The 18,803-nt window shown below is 44.5% G+C and overlaps 1 protein-coding gene across 1 annotated transcript; it reads right to left on the bottom strand.

Annotated features, from left to right (window-relative positions):
* Positions 1-3,005: 3,005 nt before the first annotated feature.
* Positions 3,006-18,682, bottom strand: FBXL12 (F-box and leucine rich repeat protein 12). Its single transcript, XM_089651748.1, has 3 exons — positions 18,452-18,682; positions 14,489-14,561; positions 3,006-4,879 (listed from the first exon to the last, which is right to left on the bottom strand). The coding sequence occupies exons 1-3, from the start codon at positions 18,619-18,621 to the stop codon at positions 4,073-4,075; spliced, it is 1,050 nt and encodes a 349-aa protein (XP_089507874.1). The 5' UTR covers positions 18,622-18,682; the 3' UTR covers positions 3,006-4,072.
* Positions 18,683-18,803: the final 121 nt, after the last annotated feature.

The raw sequence follows: 18,803 nt of genomic DNA, 5'->3' as shown, positions 1-18,803 counted from the left end.
AGATAAACACCACTGCTGCTACCTACTATGAATGTCGCAGCTCTCATAGCAGCAGCAGCCAGAAGTACATCCCTGGTTGTAGTATCCGGCGTATATAAATGTATGAATAGTACAGTAAAGAGAAAATCTGCTCATGTACCACATCTGACCTGGAGTAACTTCTTTCCTTTATGAAGGTATAAGGATGCCTGCACCTGGAGTTCTGGTTTAAGTGAATCTATGCTATATCATAACATAAGAGTTCCCATAGACAGTACATGCATTAAATACATATACATTTTATGGGGATATTGCCTGCTGAGACTTTTGGGGTATATGCTATATACACTTACCTACTTTCAGGCAGCTCTGATCTGGTCACATGATCTGGCTCCCCTGTGTTAGCCAGCACAGCTTCAGGGGAGATGAGGGAGTGGAGGCAAAGGACGGGCCATTGAAGCCTATGGATGACGCCACCGCTTCAAGCTTTACTTGCCATTGTCAGAATGTTATCTCTTCTCCCCTGCACCTGCCACTGGCAGACACAGAGGAAATTACATGACCAGACTGAGCGACCTGAAAATGAGTACAGTAAGTAAGTATATACAAAGGGTAGGGAGAGTGAGACGCCACAAGATCATAGTGTAAAACTTCTTATTAAAGGGTAAAAGGCATCATAATAAATTGCACTCACAAAGGAGGAGGAAAGGGAGTATATCAGATCGTGAAGATCAGTCTGGGCAAAGGTGGATGGAGTTGAACTGCTGCATTAGGAAGGAATTCTGCTGCTGAGACTAAGGAGATGCTTCCCATGCCAGCTCCTGAGTGGCACCGCTCTGTGAATTTCCTCCTGTGCGTAAGCAAAGCATCATGAGATAAGCGTTTTGGGATACTATCACATCCAGGAGACTAATGAAGTGGACATGACAGTATCCCGAAATGCATATCACACAATCCATTGCTTCAGCACAGGAGGAAAAAAATCACAGAGCAATGTTCCAGTGACAGGCACTGCTCAGGAGTCAGAACGGGCAGCGTCTCCTTGGTCTCAGCAATGGGATTCCTTCCTACTGCAGCAGTTCACCTCCATCCACCTCTTGAAAGTTCTCTCTAAAAAGTTTATTACAGCATGATCTTGTGGCACTTCTCTCTGCCTCCCCTTTTTATCTCTCCAGAGCCTGCTTCCCCAAGCACACAAGAGAAGGATGTCTAAGCCTGAGTTTACACTTCTGTGATGTGGAACATTGCATGTGATTCGCACAGGAACCGCTCCGCATTCCTGTGCAAATCACATGCGATTTGTGTGCGGTGCAATTTGAGCCATACATTTTATATGGCTCAAATCGCACCGCATCCACACCAAAAAGTTGCAGGACCCTTTTTTTGTCCGCACTAGAATCAGATTGCATGGGTATTCACACCTATGTGATCCGATTCTGCACATCGCACCGCGTTTTGTGAACTGATTTCGGGGTGTTGTTGACGTACACACCCGGTTCGATTTTGATGTGGTGCGGAATTCACACATAAACCGGTGCAAATTCTGCACTGCATTAGTGTGAACCCAGGCTAAGGGTCTGTCATTTTTAGCTGCTTCATTTTAGAATCTGCGATACCTCTGGAGATTTGTTTTTGCCTCTCATCTGTATCCATTTGTGGTTGGTTCATCTGACTGCATGAATACATTGTATCTCTCATTTCCTTCATTTTCCCAAGCAGTGTTTTACCTTGTGAATTGTAACATTTGTTACCTTCCATCATCTCCTCACTGTCCGGTCACTGCCCAGGGTCCTAAAGCCTGTGGTTTCAAAAGTGTGCCCAGGGCTATTTTTTTTCTTTTTGTTGTCTATCACAGTAGCTGTATACATTTTTCTTACACAGGTTAGTTAGCATAGGTGTTAGGAGTTGGGAGGGGACAGTTTTAATGCTAGTTAGAGTTGAAATTCCAGTTTAAACCTAACTCTTCTGCAGGTACAGTCAGTTCTCTAGCACAGCTTCCTCCTTCCTTGCACATTACAGCCCTTACCTCTTCTGGGAGTGTCCAATTACTGTTTGTGCTGGCCCAGCTCCTTCACCTCCCCTTCTCTACATAACCTTTTATGTAGCTGCCAGGGAAGGAGCAATAGTAAATACTTTAAAGCAGTGGTCTCCAAACTGCAGCCCTTTTCTTGACTTTATCTGGCCCATGAGGCACTCCCACTAGTAAGAGGCACTATTCCTTTTTACTGACACCAACAATAGAGCACTATTTCTCCCACAGACACCAGTAATGAGGCACCATCCCTTCCACTGACACCAACAGTGGGGTATAATTCCTCCCACATACACCAATGATGGGACACTATGCCCCCCACAGACGCCAACAACAGGCACTATTCCTCCCACCGATGCCGAGGGGGCATTATTCTTCCCACCGATGCCAACAAGGGGGCACTATTCCTCCGACGCCAATGAGGGGGCATTATTCCTCCCACCGACACCGAGGGGGCATTATTCCTCCCACCGACGCCAACGAGGGGGCACTATTCCTCCCACCGACGCCAATGACGGGGCACTATTCCTCCCACCGACGCCAATGACGGGGCACTATTCCTCCCATTAATGCTAACAACAGGGGACTATTGCTCCCACCGACAGGGCACTATACCTCCCATCGATGCCAATAACAGGGCACTATTCCTCCCACAGACAGGGCACTATTCCTCCCACAGATGCCGACGACGGGGCACTTCCTCCCAATGACACGGCACTTCCTCACAATGATGGGGCACTACTACAAAAGCATTATGTAATTGTTTTTACCCCCACTGGCCAACAAGCCTGAGACATTGTTTACTCCCAGTGACACTGAGGCATTTTCTACTCCCACTGGCCACATTCCAGCCCCTCTAAAAGACAGTACACTGGCCCTTTGTTTAGAAAGTTCGAAACCCCTTGCTTTAGAATGCCACTTCTGTCTGCTGGGGCTCCTGCCATCACATCCAAGATGGTACCTCCCAGCAGCAATCAAAGAGCCTTTAGATGTCTTCACAAGGAAAGATTTTTATAGGTAACATATTTAATATACATAATAATCATACGGTCTTACTGGAATATTATCATTGAAAGAACCCATTAGAAGCTTGTTTAAAGTGATGAATGTCAGCACCCCCTTTAACCTCCCCAAACTACAGCTGAACAGTGCTTTAAATCAAGGTCAAACTTCCTCTTTAGGAACTAAAACTTCCTGTTGCAAATAAGGTTGCTCTCATGTACAAATCTAAATACATCATTTACATGCCAATGACTTAACTAACTGGTTAGTAAGGTAGTCCTATGGCATGAAAGTATGTGAATTACAATAGTGGATGCACAGAAATCCAAAAGGTTTGGGAGCAAAGTCATTCACATATGAATCATGCATATTTTTAGAATTTGTCTGAAATTCCACTTTAACCCCATCCCCCAAACAGGTCTAAAATATGTTGAAACCTATGACAAAGTTGTAAAAACTGATAAAGCTGTTGCAAAAAAATGTAGAGAGAAAGGTGTGCAAAAAAGGTCTAGTTTTTACTTTAGTTTTTAAAGTTCTGAATATTTTTATTTAAATTTTTTTGTTTTTTTAAGTAATTTTCATTCATGTTTAAATTTATTTATATATATTTTTTAACTTTTAAGCAGTTTTTCATTTTAATTTTTGAAACAGGTTTGCAAATCTCGTGTCACATAATGGTGCAACCTGCCTGAGCGTACATGATTTTGATGGTACCTAAATTTGACCCACAAACATTTAAGGGATTTTAAACCGATAGCGAGACACATTTACACTATAAAATGCAACTAAAAATAAAATCGATACTCTACACTGCACAGCTCAAATTGTTACCATGATGTAAGTGGCATCAAGCATAACATATGCGTGTATATAATAATATATACCCACACATTATACATCAAGCAATATAAGATTAAAATAAAAAAATAAAATAAAAAATAAGAAAGTGCCTATAAGCGTCGGCCCAACACAATTCCAGGTACAAGCTTGTAGTAAAAGGGTGTATTGGGCTTAAAAGCAGTACAGACATTGCCATCTCCCATTACTGTACCTCCCTCTTTAAAACTTTGGGACGGAGTCCATGTTTGATAAGGAGTTAGTGACAGTGCAATGTGGGAGTCTTTTCCGAATCTTGTCAATACCTTGATCCTCAAAAGAGATCCCACTGAGGTCAAGGTAGTTTAAGGCTGGTAAATTTACACACACAGCTAGGATGCAGTTCCAGGTGAGGCGGAGGCAATACTCCAAACACATCTTCTCCAGACTCCTAACACTGGACAGGCAAATCAAACCCGCATCTGTTAGAGAGCAGAAATGTGTGAGCGTTAAAGTCCGTAAGTGCTTCAAATGACATCCAATCAAGTGCAACGTAATATCTGTTATGTTGCAAGTCTTCAGTTTTAAGTGCTCGAGTCCTTTAAGATAGGGAACTGCTTTCTGAATACCAATGTCAGTGACTCTGTAGGTGCCAACAAGGTAAAGCGTCTTTAGGACTGACTGACTGCATATGGCTTCCAAATGATGGCTTGAAAAAGAGGACACATTGTTCAGAATGAGGGTCTCCAGTTTTGGCAGAGTTTTGCTTTTGTTGGGTGATGATTTGAACCAGGTCATTGGGATCTCACACTGGGTCAGCTCCAGTGTTTTCAAGGTGGAAGGCAGACAGTCATAGCTCAGAGAACGGAGGTGCGTCTCCTCCAAGTGGAGGTTTTCTAGGCTGGGATAACGCTTATCCAACACTTGGAGGATGGCGGGGGTTAGGAACTCTTGTTTCTTCATGGATAACAGAAGTCCCTTGATTTTTAGAGTCTTCAGGCTGGTGCCAAGCCAATGCCTCACTAGGTTCCAGAGTATTTTTGAATCTAGCTGTTAAACAGAAAATAATAATTTCAATCAGAATACAATATAGCGTACATGCTAGCTTGGGGAAACTACACACTTTTCACAAGATGATACAAATGATGGAGAAAAAAAAAAATATCCCAAAGACAGCTTTTAAGTAGAACCAGTTAAAAAAATAAACAAAAATTGCAAACAGGCATACTTTTTGCAATTTATTTAAATTCATGGGTTTTTGTTCACACTGACCCTTTTTATTGATTTATTTTTAAATCAACTTTATTGCTATCACAAGGGATGAGCAACATACTTTGATAGCATGAGAGGGACAGATCCTCTATATGGAAACATCTGGGGTCTATGAGACCCAAACTCTCTCCAAAGCATCTGATGAAACCAAAATCGGTTTGAACAAATGCTTTCACAAGCCAGTAATGGCCTGAAAACAACAAACTGAAACCAGAAATGTCAAAATCCTTGTCACTTGCAGTTTCTGACATCACACAGTGGGAGGAACAACATTAGTTCCCCCCACTGTGTGCCTGGAAAGCAAATACCACCAGTTGCATCCTTACCGGGCTCCCTGATGGGATGGGAAAGCCCTGTAAAGGCAATGGTAGCGGGAATCCATGCTGCCGCTTATAAAAGTGATCTAGCAGCTGTAAAGCTGCGCGGATCACTTTTACATAAAAGAGAATCGCCGGATCTAAAAAAAAATGGTACCAGGATTATGGATGTAGCCTCACCCATGATCCCAGTAGAACCACCTCAATACAAGGTCATATTTATACATATAACAGTATTGAGGTTGTTAAAGAGAATAACTACACCATGTTCACTATCTGGACAACTTATTTATCTACACATGGTGATCATATCCTCCCGTAATTGCTTCCTCTCAAGAGAGAATAAATTCAGTTCAGCTAATTTTTCCTCATAGCTGAGCTCCTCCAGACCTCATCAGTTTGGTTGCCCTTCTCTGCACTCTCTTTCTTCAGTTCTCCAACATCCTTTTTGTAACAGGTGCTGAAAACTGAAAGTGGTTGTAAATGTAATAATAAAAATAATATTATTATTATTATTATTATTATTAATAGAACATGTTAGATTTGCCTGCTCTGTGCAATGGTTTGGCACAGAGATGCCCTAATCCTCTTCTTCTGGGGTCCAGTGCTCCTGGCTCCTCCTCTTCTCTGTGCGCCACCAAAGGAAGCCGCTTTCTATGGTGGCACACGTAAGGGCTTGATCCTGAGCCATGCTGTATCTACTGACATACAGTTCGGCTCGGCCCCACCCCTCACTCCCTCACCGCTGGATTTGACAGCAGCAGAACAGCTTTCAATGAGTCTAGTGAGGAGGAAGTTGCTCTCACAGGAACAGCACTGGATCGAGATCAAGCTCAGGCAAGTATTTATGGAGGGATGGGGGTGGACATAAATGTTTTTTTTATCTTAATGCAGAGAAGGCTTTAAGGTAAAAAAAAAAACCTTTAGCTTTCACCACCAGATGAACTGCATTCTCCAGATGAGGTTTTACTAATGATTTGTACAGGGAAAAAAAGATCTCTCTCTCTGGAGTCTATAACTTTTAATACAAGAAAGAACGTTGCTTACTACTTTAGAAATCACAGCTTGGCATTGCATGCTATTAAGTTTAGATCAACCAGAATACCCAGATCCTTCACAAACACTGACTCCACAATTGATTTGCAGCTGCCACCGTGATTAGTCAGGTATGAGAGATACATATTTACATTTGTCCAAGCTGGATCAATGTAACTATGCAAGAAAAATCATACCTAATCTTCAGCTTTAGAGCTGAATTGTCCAATCAGCAGGCAGGAAGATGACATAGAAAGCTGTGCTGCTGAACCAATGATTACATGTGTCAGTTTCCTAGCTGTGTGGTGTGGCAAAGATGTATAGGTCACAATACCGGCTGAACATGGATTGATAACTTCCTGTGCTATTACCAGTTAGTATTGTTCCCAGCTCTTTTTGTGGACTACAGAAAAAAAAAACAATACTGGCTGAACAGAATAAAATCCTTTGGCAGGTACAATACTTCATCTGTGCATTTAGTTCTCTGGATGGAGTTTTGCTTTCATTTCCATACAACTAGAAGAAAGAACAGCCTTCATATGAGAACATATGGCATACAAATTTTACAAACAGGAAATTAAAATCTGAACTCCAAGCAATCAACTAAATACAGAGAATAAAAAATACATACTAGAGCTGCTTTACATGTATTATTCTCCATCCAGTCCTGATATTTTGGAGAGATCAACCTCACATCACAGCCTTGTCTAATCTTTCACTGCTGCAATTACACTTTTTACTTCTAGTTCTCCTCCCAATCCTCAGCCTGTGCCTGGATAATGTGAGAAGCAGCACACTGATGAGCTCTGTTACTCTGCTTTTTCCTCCCATCAGCATGCTCACTGCAATCAGCATACCTGACGGCTGCTTCTCTCTCCCCCTCTAAAGCGCGGCTGTAAAAGGTTTGCAAGGGGCAGATGCAAAGTCAAATCCAGGTGCTTACACTGCTAGCTTATAAATACATTTAATTGAGCATTATTAATTACAAAGCCGCAATAATATGTGCCTTTTGTATCTATTTTTTTTTTAAATCATACTCATCTAGGTGGATCTGTCCCATGCAGACTCTAATGGTAAGTACTGAGTGATTAGACACCGCTGATCGCTCAGTTCTCCCTGCTACTCTCAGCAGGCAGTGATGATTGGCAGTCACCGCTGTCTGCTCTGCTCCCAACTAGCGTTTACTGGAGTGCTGGGCTGTGGAGGGGGTGGGAGAGGCTGGCTCAGGATCTCAGCGGATCACTGAGAAGCTGAGCCAGGTGCCTGTCCAGGCTCCTGGGTAGATTCCAACCATAAGGTTGAGATCTCTCCCTAGTCTGGAGCAAAGGCGGACTGACCATTCGGGTACTTGGGCACTGCCCGAGGGCCCGGGGTCAGTAGGGGGCCCCATGAGATGTCCCTGGTACCTTTCATAGGCTTTTTTGGGTGTGGTTTGAGTGTGGGCGAGTACACAGGGGCCCCATGATCCCCTATTGCCCGGGGGCCCCATGAATTGACAGTTTACCCCTGGTCTGGAGCCACTGTCAGCTGAAAATGGGTCAAAGGAGTGCAAAAAGAGCTGCATTCCTGTGATCCACGGGAGAAGTACAGTCAAATGAGCTTTGGTTATACTTCTCTTTTAAGCAAATACTAACTGATAAGATTATATTATTATTATACAGGATTTATGTAGTGCCAACAGTTTGCGCAGCGCTTTACAAAATGAAGGTAGACATTACTCCAAATATCACCCAAACTGTACTCTCCGCTCCTTGCATGACCTCCTGCTCTCTAGCTCCCTTGTCTCCACCTCCCATGCTTATCTCCAGGACTTCTCTAGAGTTACCCCATACTTTGGAACTCTCTACCCTAATTTATCAGACTAATAGCCTACTCTGCTCACTTTTAGGCGATCCCTGAAAACCTCTCTTCAGGGAAGCCTATCCTGCCCTCAGCTAATAATGGAATCTTCTACTCCTCCTACAAGTCCATCCCCCACAGTTACTACCTTTTGTACCACTAGCCCCACCCTCTTAGATTGTAAGCTCCAAGGAGCTTCCTAACCCTCTTGTATTGAACTGTATTGTTGCTGTATTGCCTCCCATTATATTGTAAAGCGCTGAGCAAACTGTTGGTGCTATATAAATCCTGTATAATAACATAATAATTACAGTTACAATACAATCTGGTACAAGAGGAAACAGAGGGCCCTGCACGTTAGAGCTTAAAATCTAGGAATTATATATTAAAACTTTAGCAAGTACTTATAAAAAAATAAAACCAAAACAGTAAAGTTCTCCTTTATCTATGTTACAAACTTAAGGGAAAGGATTCATATCAGAAGAGAACATTAATATAGCAGGAGGTCCACAGTCACATCAGCTAAGAGTGTTTATTCAGTGGCTACATACAGCACTGCATGCTAGGAGAACATCTAACCACCTGTTTCCTGTCACCTCCCGAAGGTTGTGAAAACCGTTATAAGTTCTGCACTAAACAGACTAGTAGAAGCAAACATGCAGATTGAACCAGTTCTTTTGATGGTTACAACCAACAAACCAGAGGAAAACCTAATTGTCTACTGTAAGCAAATGTCACAAACATGTATGCATGCAAAATGTATTTTCCATCTGTCTGATTCTGAAGCTTCCTTACGTATGAATGAAAAAGTCTCCACAAAGGGCCTTTTATAAATATATATATATATATATATATATATATATATATATATATATATATATATATATATATATATCGAAATGTACACACAAAGCTGTCCAGCAATAGTGGCCTACATGGCCTGGGACAAACCATGTTATGTCCCCTTCAGTCTGTCACAGGGTTTCTCAACTAGGGTTCCCCCAAGGGTTACTAGCGGTTTCTGCCTCTCAGATAAGTTCCCACTGACACCATTGATTGTTTTAGCTATTTGTAAGGGGGGGGTAACTCTTCCCAATGACCACAAGTGTAAGGAGCATTCTTCCCAGTAACCATCACACTAATGTAACATGACTTGTAGATATAGTCATTTTTAACAGGGGTTCCCTGAGACCAGAAAGTACCGTAATTTCAAAGGTTCCGCTGTGTATGAAAAGATTGAGAAACGTTGATCATTCATGAATGCTGCTCCCAGATTCATCCACCTAATCAACTGCTAAGTGTCCACCTATCCCTCCATTGACCGCCAACTGCCCAACTAAAAAAAAAATTCCAAAATACTAACAGCAACATACAAAGTCATCCACAGCTCTGCTCCCAACTACATCATCAACTTCATCTCAAAATGTCACCCAAACCATCCTCTCTGCTCCTACCTCAACCTCCTGCTCTCTAGCTCCTTCATCACCTCCTCCCATGCTCGCCTCCAGAACTCCTCCAGAGTCTCTTCCATCCTCTGGAATTCCCTATGCCAAGGTCTAACTATCTCAAACCTAGTTCACCTTTAGGACTGCTATCAATCAAATACTGTGAGGAAGGAGTGGGGGGCAACCTGTGCTGTGTCTCTATGGATGAACAAAGAACGGCTCAGGAGTGCACCATAGTAAGCAGTTTGCTATGGTGGAATTCAGAGAAGAGGAGCAACTGACAGCACCAGCGAAGGGCCCCAGAAATGGAGGTAAGGGGCCGCTCTGTGCAATTCCATGGCACAGAGCAGATAAGTATAACATGTTTATTATTTTTAAATCATTTTAAATAATAATGACTAAGCTCACTTTTTCCAGAAGATAGCACTTGCAGTCAGGAGGCCCCAGCAGATATTAAAAACATGTGCAGCTTTGAAAAAAAATTTTAACTGATGGCATTGACATATGTGTGGGCCATTTGGGTCTGCCACGACACCTGGCCAAACTGTTCCCAGTTAGCAATCCCCACATCCTGCCTTGTTGCTAGGATGAGAAAACTGGTGATTTCACTCCTGTAATGCTGGGAATGAGCTTCCAACAGTTTTCACGTCCTATCAACAAGGCAGGACACAGAGATTGCAACTGGGAGTTTGACTGCTTCTGGGGAAAACCCAAACAACCTACATGTATGACAGTAAAATTAATAAACATTTATACAATTTAATTACCTGCTGATCCCACCAGTAAACCTGTTACACTTCCACTAAAGTGACCCCACCACTGAAATATGGTTTCTTCCAGCCCAATTGTCTGAACAGTTTGGTCTGGTACAGGAAATGGAAAAAGAATATCTACTGGTAGGATCAACATAGCTTGTGAGCAACAAACTAGTTTCTGGAAAAAAAAAAAAAAGAAAAAAAAAGTGTAGCATTCTTCTTCCTTCAAACTCTCAAAATAGTGGTTCAAGGAACCAGTCAGGGAACTTATACTCTAGAAAGACCAAATCCAAACCAAGGATCCAACATTTCACCTCTTCATCTAACAATCACAGGCTGGGGGCAGCATTTCCCTCAGCCCCCCCTTATACTTACCTGAGCCCCATCTCAATCCAGTGATGTGCATGAGAGCCATGGCAGCCTATATGTAGTTCAGTGATGTATTTACAGTGCCTTGAAAAGGTATTCAGACACCTTGAAATTTTCCACATTTTGACAAGTTACAACCAAAAACGTAAATGTATTTTATTGGGATTTTATGTGATAGACCAACACAAAGTGGCACATAATTGTGAAGTGGAAGGAAAATGATAAATGGTTTTCACATTTTTGTACAGATAAATATCTGAAAAGTGTGGCGTGCATATGTATTCAGCCCCCCCGTTTGTAGAGTATCTGACTAATAGTTGTCCTGTGGACAGATTCTCCCCTTAGCTGTGTATCTCCGCAGCTCTTCCAGAGTTACCATGGGCCTCTTGGCTTCTTCTCTGATTAGTGCTCTCCTTGCCCAACCTGTCAGTTTAGGTGGACGGCCATGTCTTGGTAGGTTTGCAGTTGTGCCATACTCTTCCATTTTCGGACGATGGATTGAACAGTGCTCCATGAGATGTTCAAAGCTTGGGATATTTTTCTATACCTAACCCTTCTTTAAATATCTCCACAAATTTATCCTTGAACTGTCTGGTGTGCTCCTTGGCCTTCATGATGTTGTTTGCTCACTAATGTTCTCTAACAAACCTCTGAGGGCTTCACAGAACAGCTGTATTTATAGTGAGATTAAATTACACACAGGCGGACTCTATTTACTAATTAGGTGACTTCTGAAGGCAATTTGTTCCACTAGATTCTAGTTAGGGGTATCAGAGTGAAGGGGGCTGAATACAAATGCACTCCACACTTTTCACATATTTGTAAAAATAATTTGAAAACCATTTATCATTTTCCTTCCACTTCACAATTATGTGCCACTTTATGTTGGTCTATTACATTAAATCCCAATAAAATACATTTACGTTTTTGGTTGTAACATGACAAAATGTGGAACATTTCAAGGGGTATGAATACTTTTTCAAGGCACTGTAGCAATCGGCCTGGCGTCCTGCTTAAAAATATATTTCCACCTTTGTCTCAAGGGAGGACAAAGATGTTTTAGGGATAGAACTTTTCAGACTAAGTATTGTGGTCAAAGCATACACTAAGCGGTTTGGTGCTTCATATTTGTCAATCCTTTTTTTTTCCAGTGCTGTAATGGTGGTATTTTTAAAAATTCCAGCACAAGAAGACACAGGGACACACTTTCAGTTAGCCCACACTGATTGTGACAAAATTGCTTCCAAAATCCTGTGATATTTTCCCTGATATAGTGGGATCTGGACACAGTATTATGAATTAAAAAGTATCATGTATGTCAGAGAGAGAGGGGCTTTCCCATCTCTGCGTCAAGGCTCTTTGATGAGAATGAGAACACCAGTAATAAATTAGCTGAGCAATTGATTATCCATTTGCTTACTGCCTTGCCAGTGGATCAGACAGCAGGTAGAACCATCATTTTTGGTAAGCACCTTGCTAAGGAATATATTGTTGTTTGGGGTCATGGGATGTGAAGGCTTGTCCACAAAATAAACAGGGCAGCGGGTCTTCTATATGTGCCTTATACACTTTCCTCTATCCCCCCACCCTTATTAAAGCTGTACAATAATGATGTCCTCCTGATGCTGCTGCTGGCTCACCCTAAGCTTTGTAGTCCCTAAGTGTCTCTGTCATAATCAGGTGTATGACTGTGTCCTATGTGCGCAGAAGAAAACTGGGGAGCCCCGGGCGCTGTGCAGACATTAATCAGTGTTTTGCCGGGACTGTTAGAAGACTGAATGTCAGACAAGAGCAAGCAAACCTGAAATACTGCTCTTCGTATAGGAGGGGCAGGCCTTCCTGTGCATGGCTCTCTCCAAGCAGGAATCTTCCCTATTCTGTTGATTCTCACTCCCACATCGTCTGTGTCCTGTAAGCTAATTCCCTGTGTGTGCTCTACTGACTCCATACATTGCCAGCCTGTGCCCTGTCTGTCACCACAACTTCACTGTCAGCTTTCCAGTGCAGGCTGGTGGAGGTAGGAATCAGACAGGGGAAGGGTTAATTATCCATTCCTGTGTTCTATCAGGGAAGCAGAAAGTGATGTGATGGGTCCATCTCTACTGATCTTTATTTACTCAGTCTTTTCTTCTGCCCCCTCTGTCTTCTTGCCTGCCTGTCTATTTAGCTGCCTGCTTGACTGCCCTCTCTTTTGTCCTGTCTGTCTCTCCTCTGTCCTCTTTCTCAATCTCTTTTCTGTATGTGCCTATTCTCTTGGTCAGTCTGCCTGTCTATCCGTCTCCCCATGTTCCCTCTGTATGAGCCTGCTTGGTTGGTCTACCTGCCCCCTATCTGTTTGTCTTTCCCCTCTCTCTATTCATCTTCTCTGCCTATCCTTGCTCTCTCTCCATCATATCTCTCTTTTTCTATTCTCTCTCTCTCCATCCTTCCTCCCTACCACTCTCTGTCTATCCTCCCTCTCCCTCGGTCTATTCTCCCTCCCTCTCTCTCTGTCTGTCCATCCTCCCTCTCTCTCTCCCCCCCCTCTCTCCCCCCTCCCCCTCTCTGTCTCTCCCCTCACCCTCTGTCTCCCCCCCTCCCTCTGTCTCTCTATCCCCCCTCTCTCTATATCCCCCTGCCTCTCTTTCTCTCCTCCCTCTCTCTATCCCCCCTCCATCTTTCTCTCCTCCCTCTCTCTGTCTAGCCTCCCTCCATCTCTCTCTCTCTCTCTCTCTCTCTCTCTCTCTAGCCTCCCTCCATCTCTCTCTCTCTCTCTAGCCTCCCTCCATCTCTCTCTCTCTAGCCCCCCTCCATCTCTCTCTCTCTAGCCCCCCTCCATCTCTCTCTCTCTAGCCCCCCTCCATCTCTCTCTCTGTCTAGCCCCCCTCCATCTCTCTCTCTGTCTAGCCCCCCTCCATCTCTCTCTCTGTCTAGCCCCCTCCATCTCTCTCTCTGTCTAGCTCCCTCCATCTCTCTCTCTCTGTCTAGCCTCCCTCCTTCTCTCTCTCTCTGTCTAGCCTCCCTCCTTCTCTCTCTCTCTGTCTAGCCTCCCTCCTTCTCTCTCTCTCTCTCTCTAGCCTCCCTCCTTCTCTCTCTCTCTCTCTAGCCTCCCTCCTTCTCTCTCTCTCTCTCTGTCTAGCCTCCCTCCTTCTCTCTCTCTCTCTCTCTAGCCTCCCTCCTTCTCTCTCTCTCTGTCTAGCCTCCCTCCGTCTCTCCCTCTTTGATAAGCCTCCCTCCATCTCGCTCAGTCTACCCTCTCCCCGTCTCACTCTGTCTCTCCTCTCATAGATATTCCTCAATTAAAACCATATTGCATCATCCTCTAAAATACTCCACCAATCCTCTGTTAGTAAAAACAAAAACTGCTGCAAAGTCCTTAAACCACAATTTGAATTTAGGCTCCCGCTTTCCTGGCAGTGCAGAAATCAGGTTATGTTAGTCCTGGTGCGAACTGGAGTTCAGTTCACACAACAGGACTGTGATAAAGTCTCATATGTTGTTGCGTGGCAGCAGTCACAGAAGCACACGTTCCTGTACTTGTAGGATCAGGGTGCGTCTCTCAGTGAAGATGGGAGTTCTTACCATTTGCCAGTGCCGGATGTCAACGTGCAAAAACAAATAATTATTTGTTGGAAGACATAAACTGACCTTATATGGTGTTAAATCAACATGTCTCCACAGCGACTTGTCCAACACCAGCCTCTTCCACCGCTTGCAGACTCTTAAAAACAAATAATTATATCCATTTATAATATGAAGGTGTGAGAACTTAAAATAAAGACATAAGGGGAGGTTGAGCTAGTTGATATGAAGGTTGTGAGAGCACTGGCTATAGAATATTACATAGTCACTTTAATTTTCTATTGCTAAGTATTCAGAGAGGCAATATAAGTAAGCTGGCATTTACTCTACACTGAAAACCTGTCTGGACAACATCAATTTCCAGCAGATGTAATTCAGGACTAGTAGTACATTTATACCAGTCTTCTGAACCTCCAGATCTGTATTTTTCTTATGGCATTGCTAATTTAAAGTGTTTGTAAAGGCAGAAGGTCTTTTACTCTCATGCATTCTAAAAAACCTTCTGTGTGCAGCTATTCGATGTGGCATGTGATTTCAAAATGCGCAGTTAAAATGTGAAATTGTTCATCAGCGTGTTCAGGTACTATTCATTTCAGTGCCACCTGAAAACATGGGGTGATTCTGCCGTGACTGCTGTGCAATTTTTCACAAGACAATCGTGCTGTGATCACACAAACAAAATTGCGTGACATGCGTCGCCCTAAAGAAGGTCTGGAAATTTTTTGGGCGAGCAGACAGAACATGGGAGAACGCCAAAGAGAAGGCAAAGGATCAAAGAGTGCATAAAGTAAGACACGGTTATAACGCCTGCCAGTTTTTTTTTGCCATCTGTGTCCCATTTGGGAGATTTCCCGTGACTTCCTGTCCCATAGACGAACAGGAAGTGCTAGGAAATCCTTGCAAAATGAGCAGTCCCGATGTGTCACCAGAACTAGTGTCCCCATTGGAAGTTTTTCTTTCTGCCATCAACTCAAAATTTGGGATTTTCTTTTACTTTCGCTTTTGATGACAGTAAACAGGACAAAGAGAGCGGGGCACAGGCAGCAATAAAAACTGACAGGTGTTCTAATTCCTCTTCTATAGTTACGTTTAACCTCTCCCGTTGATGTGGTGTATATATGCGTCCTCTCAGTGGGTGGGCTTCAATGCTGAGGGGCTGCATATATGAGGGCCAAACTAAACAACTTCCAGTGCTGAGAGTGAATGCCCTACACGCTCCCAGCTCCCATAGACACCGGCGGGGAATGGAAAGATTGAGAAGCATACTAGCGTTTGGGAGCTTTCCAGTCATGTGACTGTGGTGACAGCCAATCGTTGCCGTGACATGACCCAAATGCCCATCTCCCGGCATTTAAAAGCTCTTAAAGGGCTGGGATGCAGCGGTGGAAGGGTTAATAACTTAGTGATTTCCAATCATTTTAAGGACTTGTTCACACCACTTGCGGGAAATGCATGTATTATCTGTTAAAGTGGTAGCAAAATTTTAAAAAAACTCCAAAAGACAAAAAAAACAAAAATCTAGAAAAAGAACAAACAGGAGGGTGCCAACGCGTAGTGCATTACCAATGATTTAACGTTCACAAAAGATAGATGTCAAATGGATACTTGCAGAAGTGGAAAATAAAATCGCATAAAAACCACAAGAACCACAACATTGGGAATCGTGTGTGTCCATGCAACCCAGTTAGACTGGCAACTGACGTATTTCGGAGGAGTGCCTCCTTCCTCAGAGCATAGCAGGGGTAAGCTGGCATTCAAATGCATTTCAGAGGCGTACCTCCTTCCACAGAACATAGCAGACATAAGCTGGTAAACTGACATGTTTCTGAGGCGTACCTCCTTCCACAGAGCATAGTAGGTATAAGCTGGAAAGCTGACGGGTTTTGGAAGTGTACCTCCTTCCTCAGAGCTAGCAGGTATAAGCTGCCATTCTAATGCATTTCAGAGGCGTACCTCCTTCCACAGAGCATAGCAGACATAAGCTGGTAATCTGACACGTTTCGGAGACGTACCTCCTTCCACAGATCATAGTAGACACAAGCTGGCAAACTGACGCGTTTCGCAGGAGTACCTCCTTCCTTCAGAGCTTAGCAGGTGTAAACTGGCAAGTTGACGTGTTTCCGAGGCGTACCTCCTTCCTCAGAGTAAGCAGACATAAGCTGCCGTGTTTCGGAGGGGTACCTCCTTCCTCAAAGTATAGCAGACATAGGCGGACGTGTTTCGGAGGCGTACCTCCTTCCTCAGAGTACAGCAGACATAAGCTGTTTCTGAGGCGTACCTCCTTCCTCAGAGTACAGCAGACATAAGCTGACGTGTTTCGGAGGGGTACCTCCTTCCTTAGAGTATAGCAGACATAGGCGGACGTGTTTCAGAGGCGTACCTCCTCCCTCAGGGTACAGCAGGCATAAGCTGACGTGTTTCGGAGGGGTACCTCCTTCCTTAGAGTATAGCAGACATAGGCGGACGTGTTTCGGAGGCGTACCTCCTCCCTCAGGGTATAGCAGGCATAAGCTGACGTGTTTCGGAGGGGTACCTCCTTCCTCAGAGTATAGCAGGCATAAGCTGTTTCGGAGGCGTACCTCCTTCCTCAGAGTATAGCAGGCATAAGCTGTTTCGGAGGGGTACCTCCTTCCTCAGAGTATAGCAGGCATAAGCTGTTTCAGAGGCGTACCTCCTTCCTCAGAGTATAGCAGACATAAGCTGATGTGTTTCGGAGGGGTACCTCGTTCCTCAGAGTATAGCAGACATAAGCTGACGTGTTTCGGAGGGGTACCTTGTTCCTCAGAGTATAGCAGACATAGGCGGACGTGTTTCGGAGGGGTACCTTGTTCCTCAGAGTTAGCAGACATAGGCGGACGTGTTTCGGAGGGGTACCTCCTTCCTCAGAGTATAGCAGACATAGGCTGACGTGTTTTGGAGGGGTACCTCGTTCCTCAGAGTATAGCAGACATAAGCTGACGTGTTTCGGAGGGGTACCTCGTTCCTCAGAGTATAGCAGACATAAGCTGACGTGTTTCGGAGGGGTACCTCGTTCCTCAGAGTATAGCAGACATAAGCTGACGTGTTTCGGAGGGGTACCTCGTTCCTCAGAGTATAGCAGACATAAGCTGACGTGTTTCGGAGGGGTACCTCCTTCCTCAGAGTATAGCAGACATAAGCTGACGTGTTTCGGAGGGGTACCTCCTTCCTCAGAGTATAGCAGACATAAGCTGACGTGTTTCGGAGGGGTACCTCCTTCCTCAGAGTATAGCAGACATAAGCTGTTTCAGAGGCGTACCTCCTTGCGTAGAGCATAGCTCTGTGGAAGGTACACCTCCGAAACGCATCAGTTGCCAGTCCGGCTGGGTTGCATGGACACACGATTCCCAAAGATGTGGCATCTTGTGGTTTTTACACGATCTTGTTTTCCACTTCTGTGAGCATCCATTTGGCATCCATGTCTTGTGCACATTAAATCGTTGGTAATGCACTAGGCGTTTGCGCTCTCCTGTTTGTTCTTGTTGTAGAACTTCGTTTCCGCTTTAAAAATAGCACCTGCTGCACTGTTTGCGCGTTCGGCACCACACTGACATAAACGCATATGTTATGGTGTGAACCGGCCTTTAGGGCCAAGTGGCCTTTGACGGTCTGATTTAATGGAACATGCTGAAGATAGAATCCGATTGGCCGCCATTCACATGGGCTTCAGCGTTGATAAATCCCCTCCATATACTCACTTGTCATCATGACTGTAATAGAAGAAAGTGATGGTGCGCCCCCTATGGTCTAGGAGGTACTGTAAGCAGTAACCAGCAAGCTGGTCCCCAGGGATCACTGATCTATGGAGAGAAGGGTCCACCATTGTCATACATAGTGAGCCGACAACCCCCCTGCCCAGCATTCTCAGGCACACGTCTTCCTGTCTATGGACAGCCTGGGACGACTTCCCTTCACTGCCAACCCTCATGACTCCTGGTAAACAATGCCAGCCATGATAGCTGATGGCAGGGTCCCCATAGTGATGTTCTAGTGCCCCCCAGACCCCCTCACCGGGCGCTCCGGATGAGATCTCGCACGGACAGGAAGCTCAGCACCTCCAGCAGCACGCTGTCCGGCAGCCACGACAGGGTCGGTGTCACCGAGATGCCGCCGCTGCCCAGAAACGGGATCCCTGAGCTCTCTCCGCCGTATGCCGTGGCCGACATCTTCATCATCTCCATGGACACCGCGCACTTCCGCCTCGCCAAGCGCGGCTGTCAACTCGCTACCATAGAGACTGAGGAGCCGAGAAGCAGAGCGGCCGCTACTGCCGCTGTGCGTTCCAAACGACCATAGAGGTTGTTGCCTGGTAATCCTCAAAAGCGTGCGACAAGCTACCCGAGCGACTACAGCTTGCGTTTTA

The sequence above is a fragment of the Staurois parvus genome, unplaced genomic scaffold, assembly GCF_062004578.1.
Source record: "Staurois parvus isolate SC_StPar_1 unplaced genomic scaffold, SC_StPar_1.0 ptg000662l, whole genome shotgun sequence".
NCBI lineage: Eukaryota > Metazoa > Chordata > Amphibia > Anura > Ranidae > Staurois > Staurois parvus.
Note: the sequence above shows the minus strand (reverse complement) of the source record. Positions and strands in the feature narration are given on the sequence as shown.

Coding starts and splice junctions, on each gene's coding strand:
- FBXL12 (XM_089651748.1), bottom strand. CDS start 18,621: ATGGAGATGATGAAGATGTCGGCCACGGCATACGGCGGAGAGAGCTCA. Junction 14,562..18,451: donor GATCTCATCCGGAGCGCCCG/GTGAGGGGGTCT, acceptor TTTGTTTTTAAG/AGTCTGCAAGCGGTGGAAGA. Junction 4,880..14,488: donor TTGATTTAACACCATATAAG/GTCAGTTTATGT, acceptor TCTGTTTAACAG/CTAGATTCAAAAATACTCTG.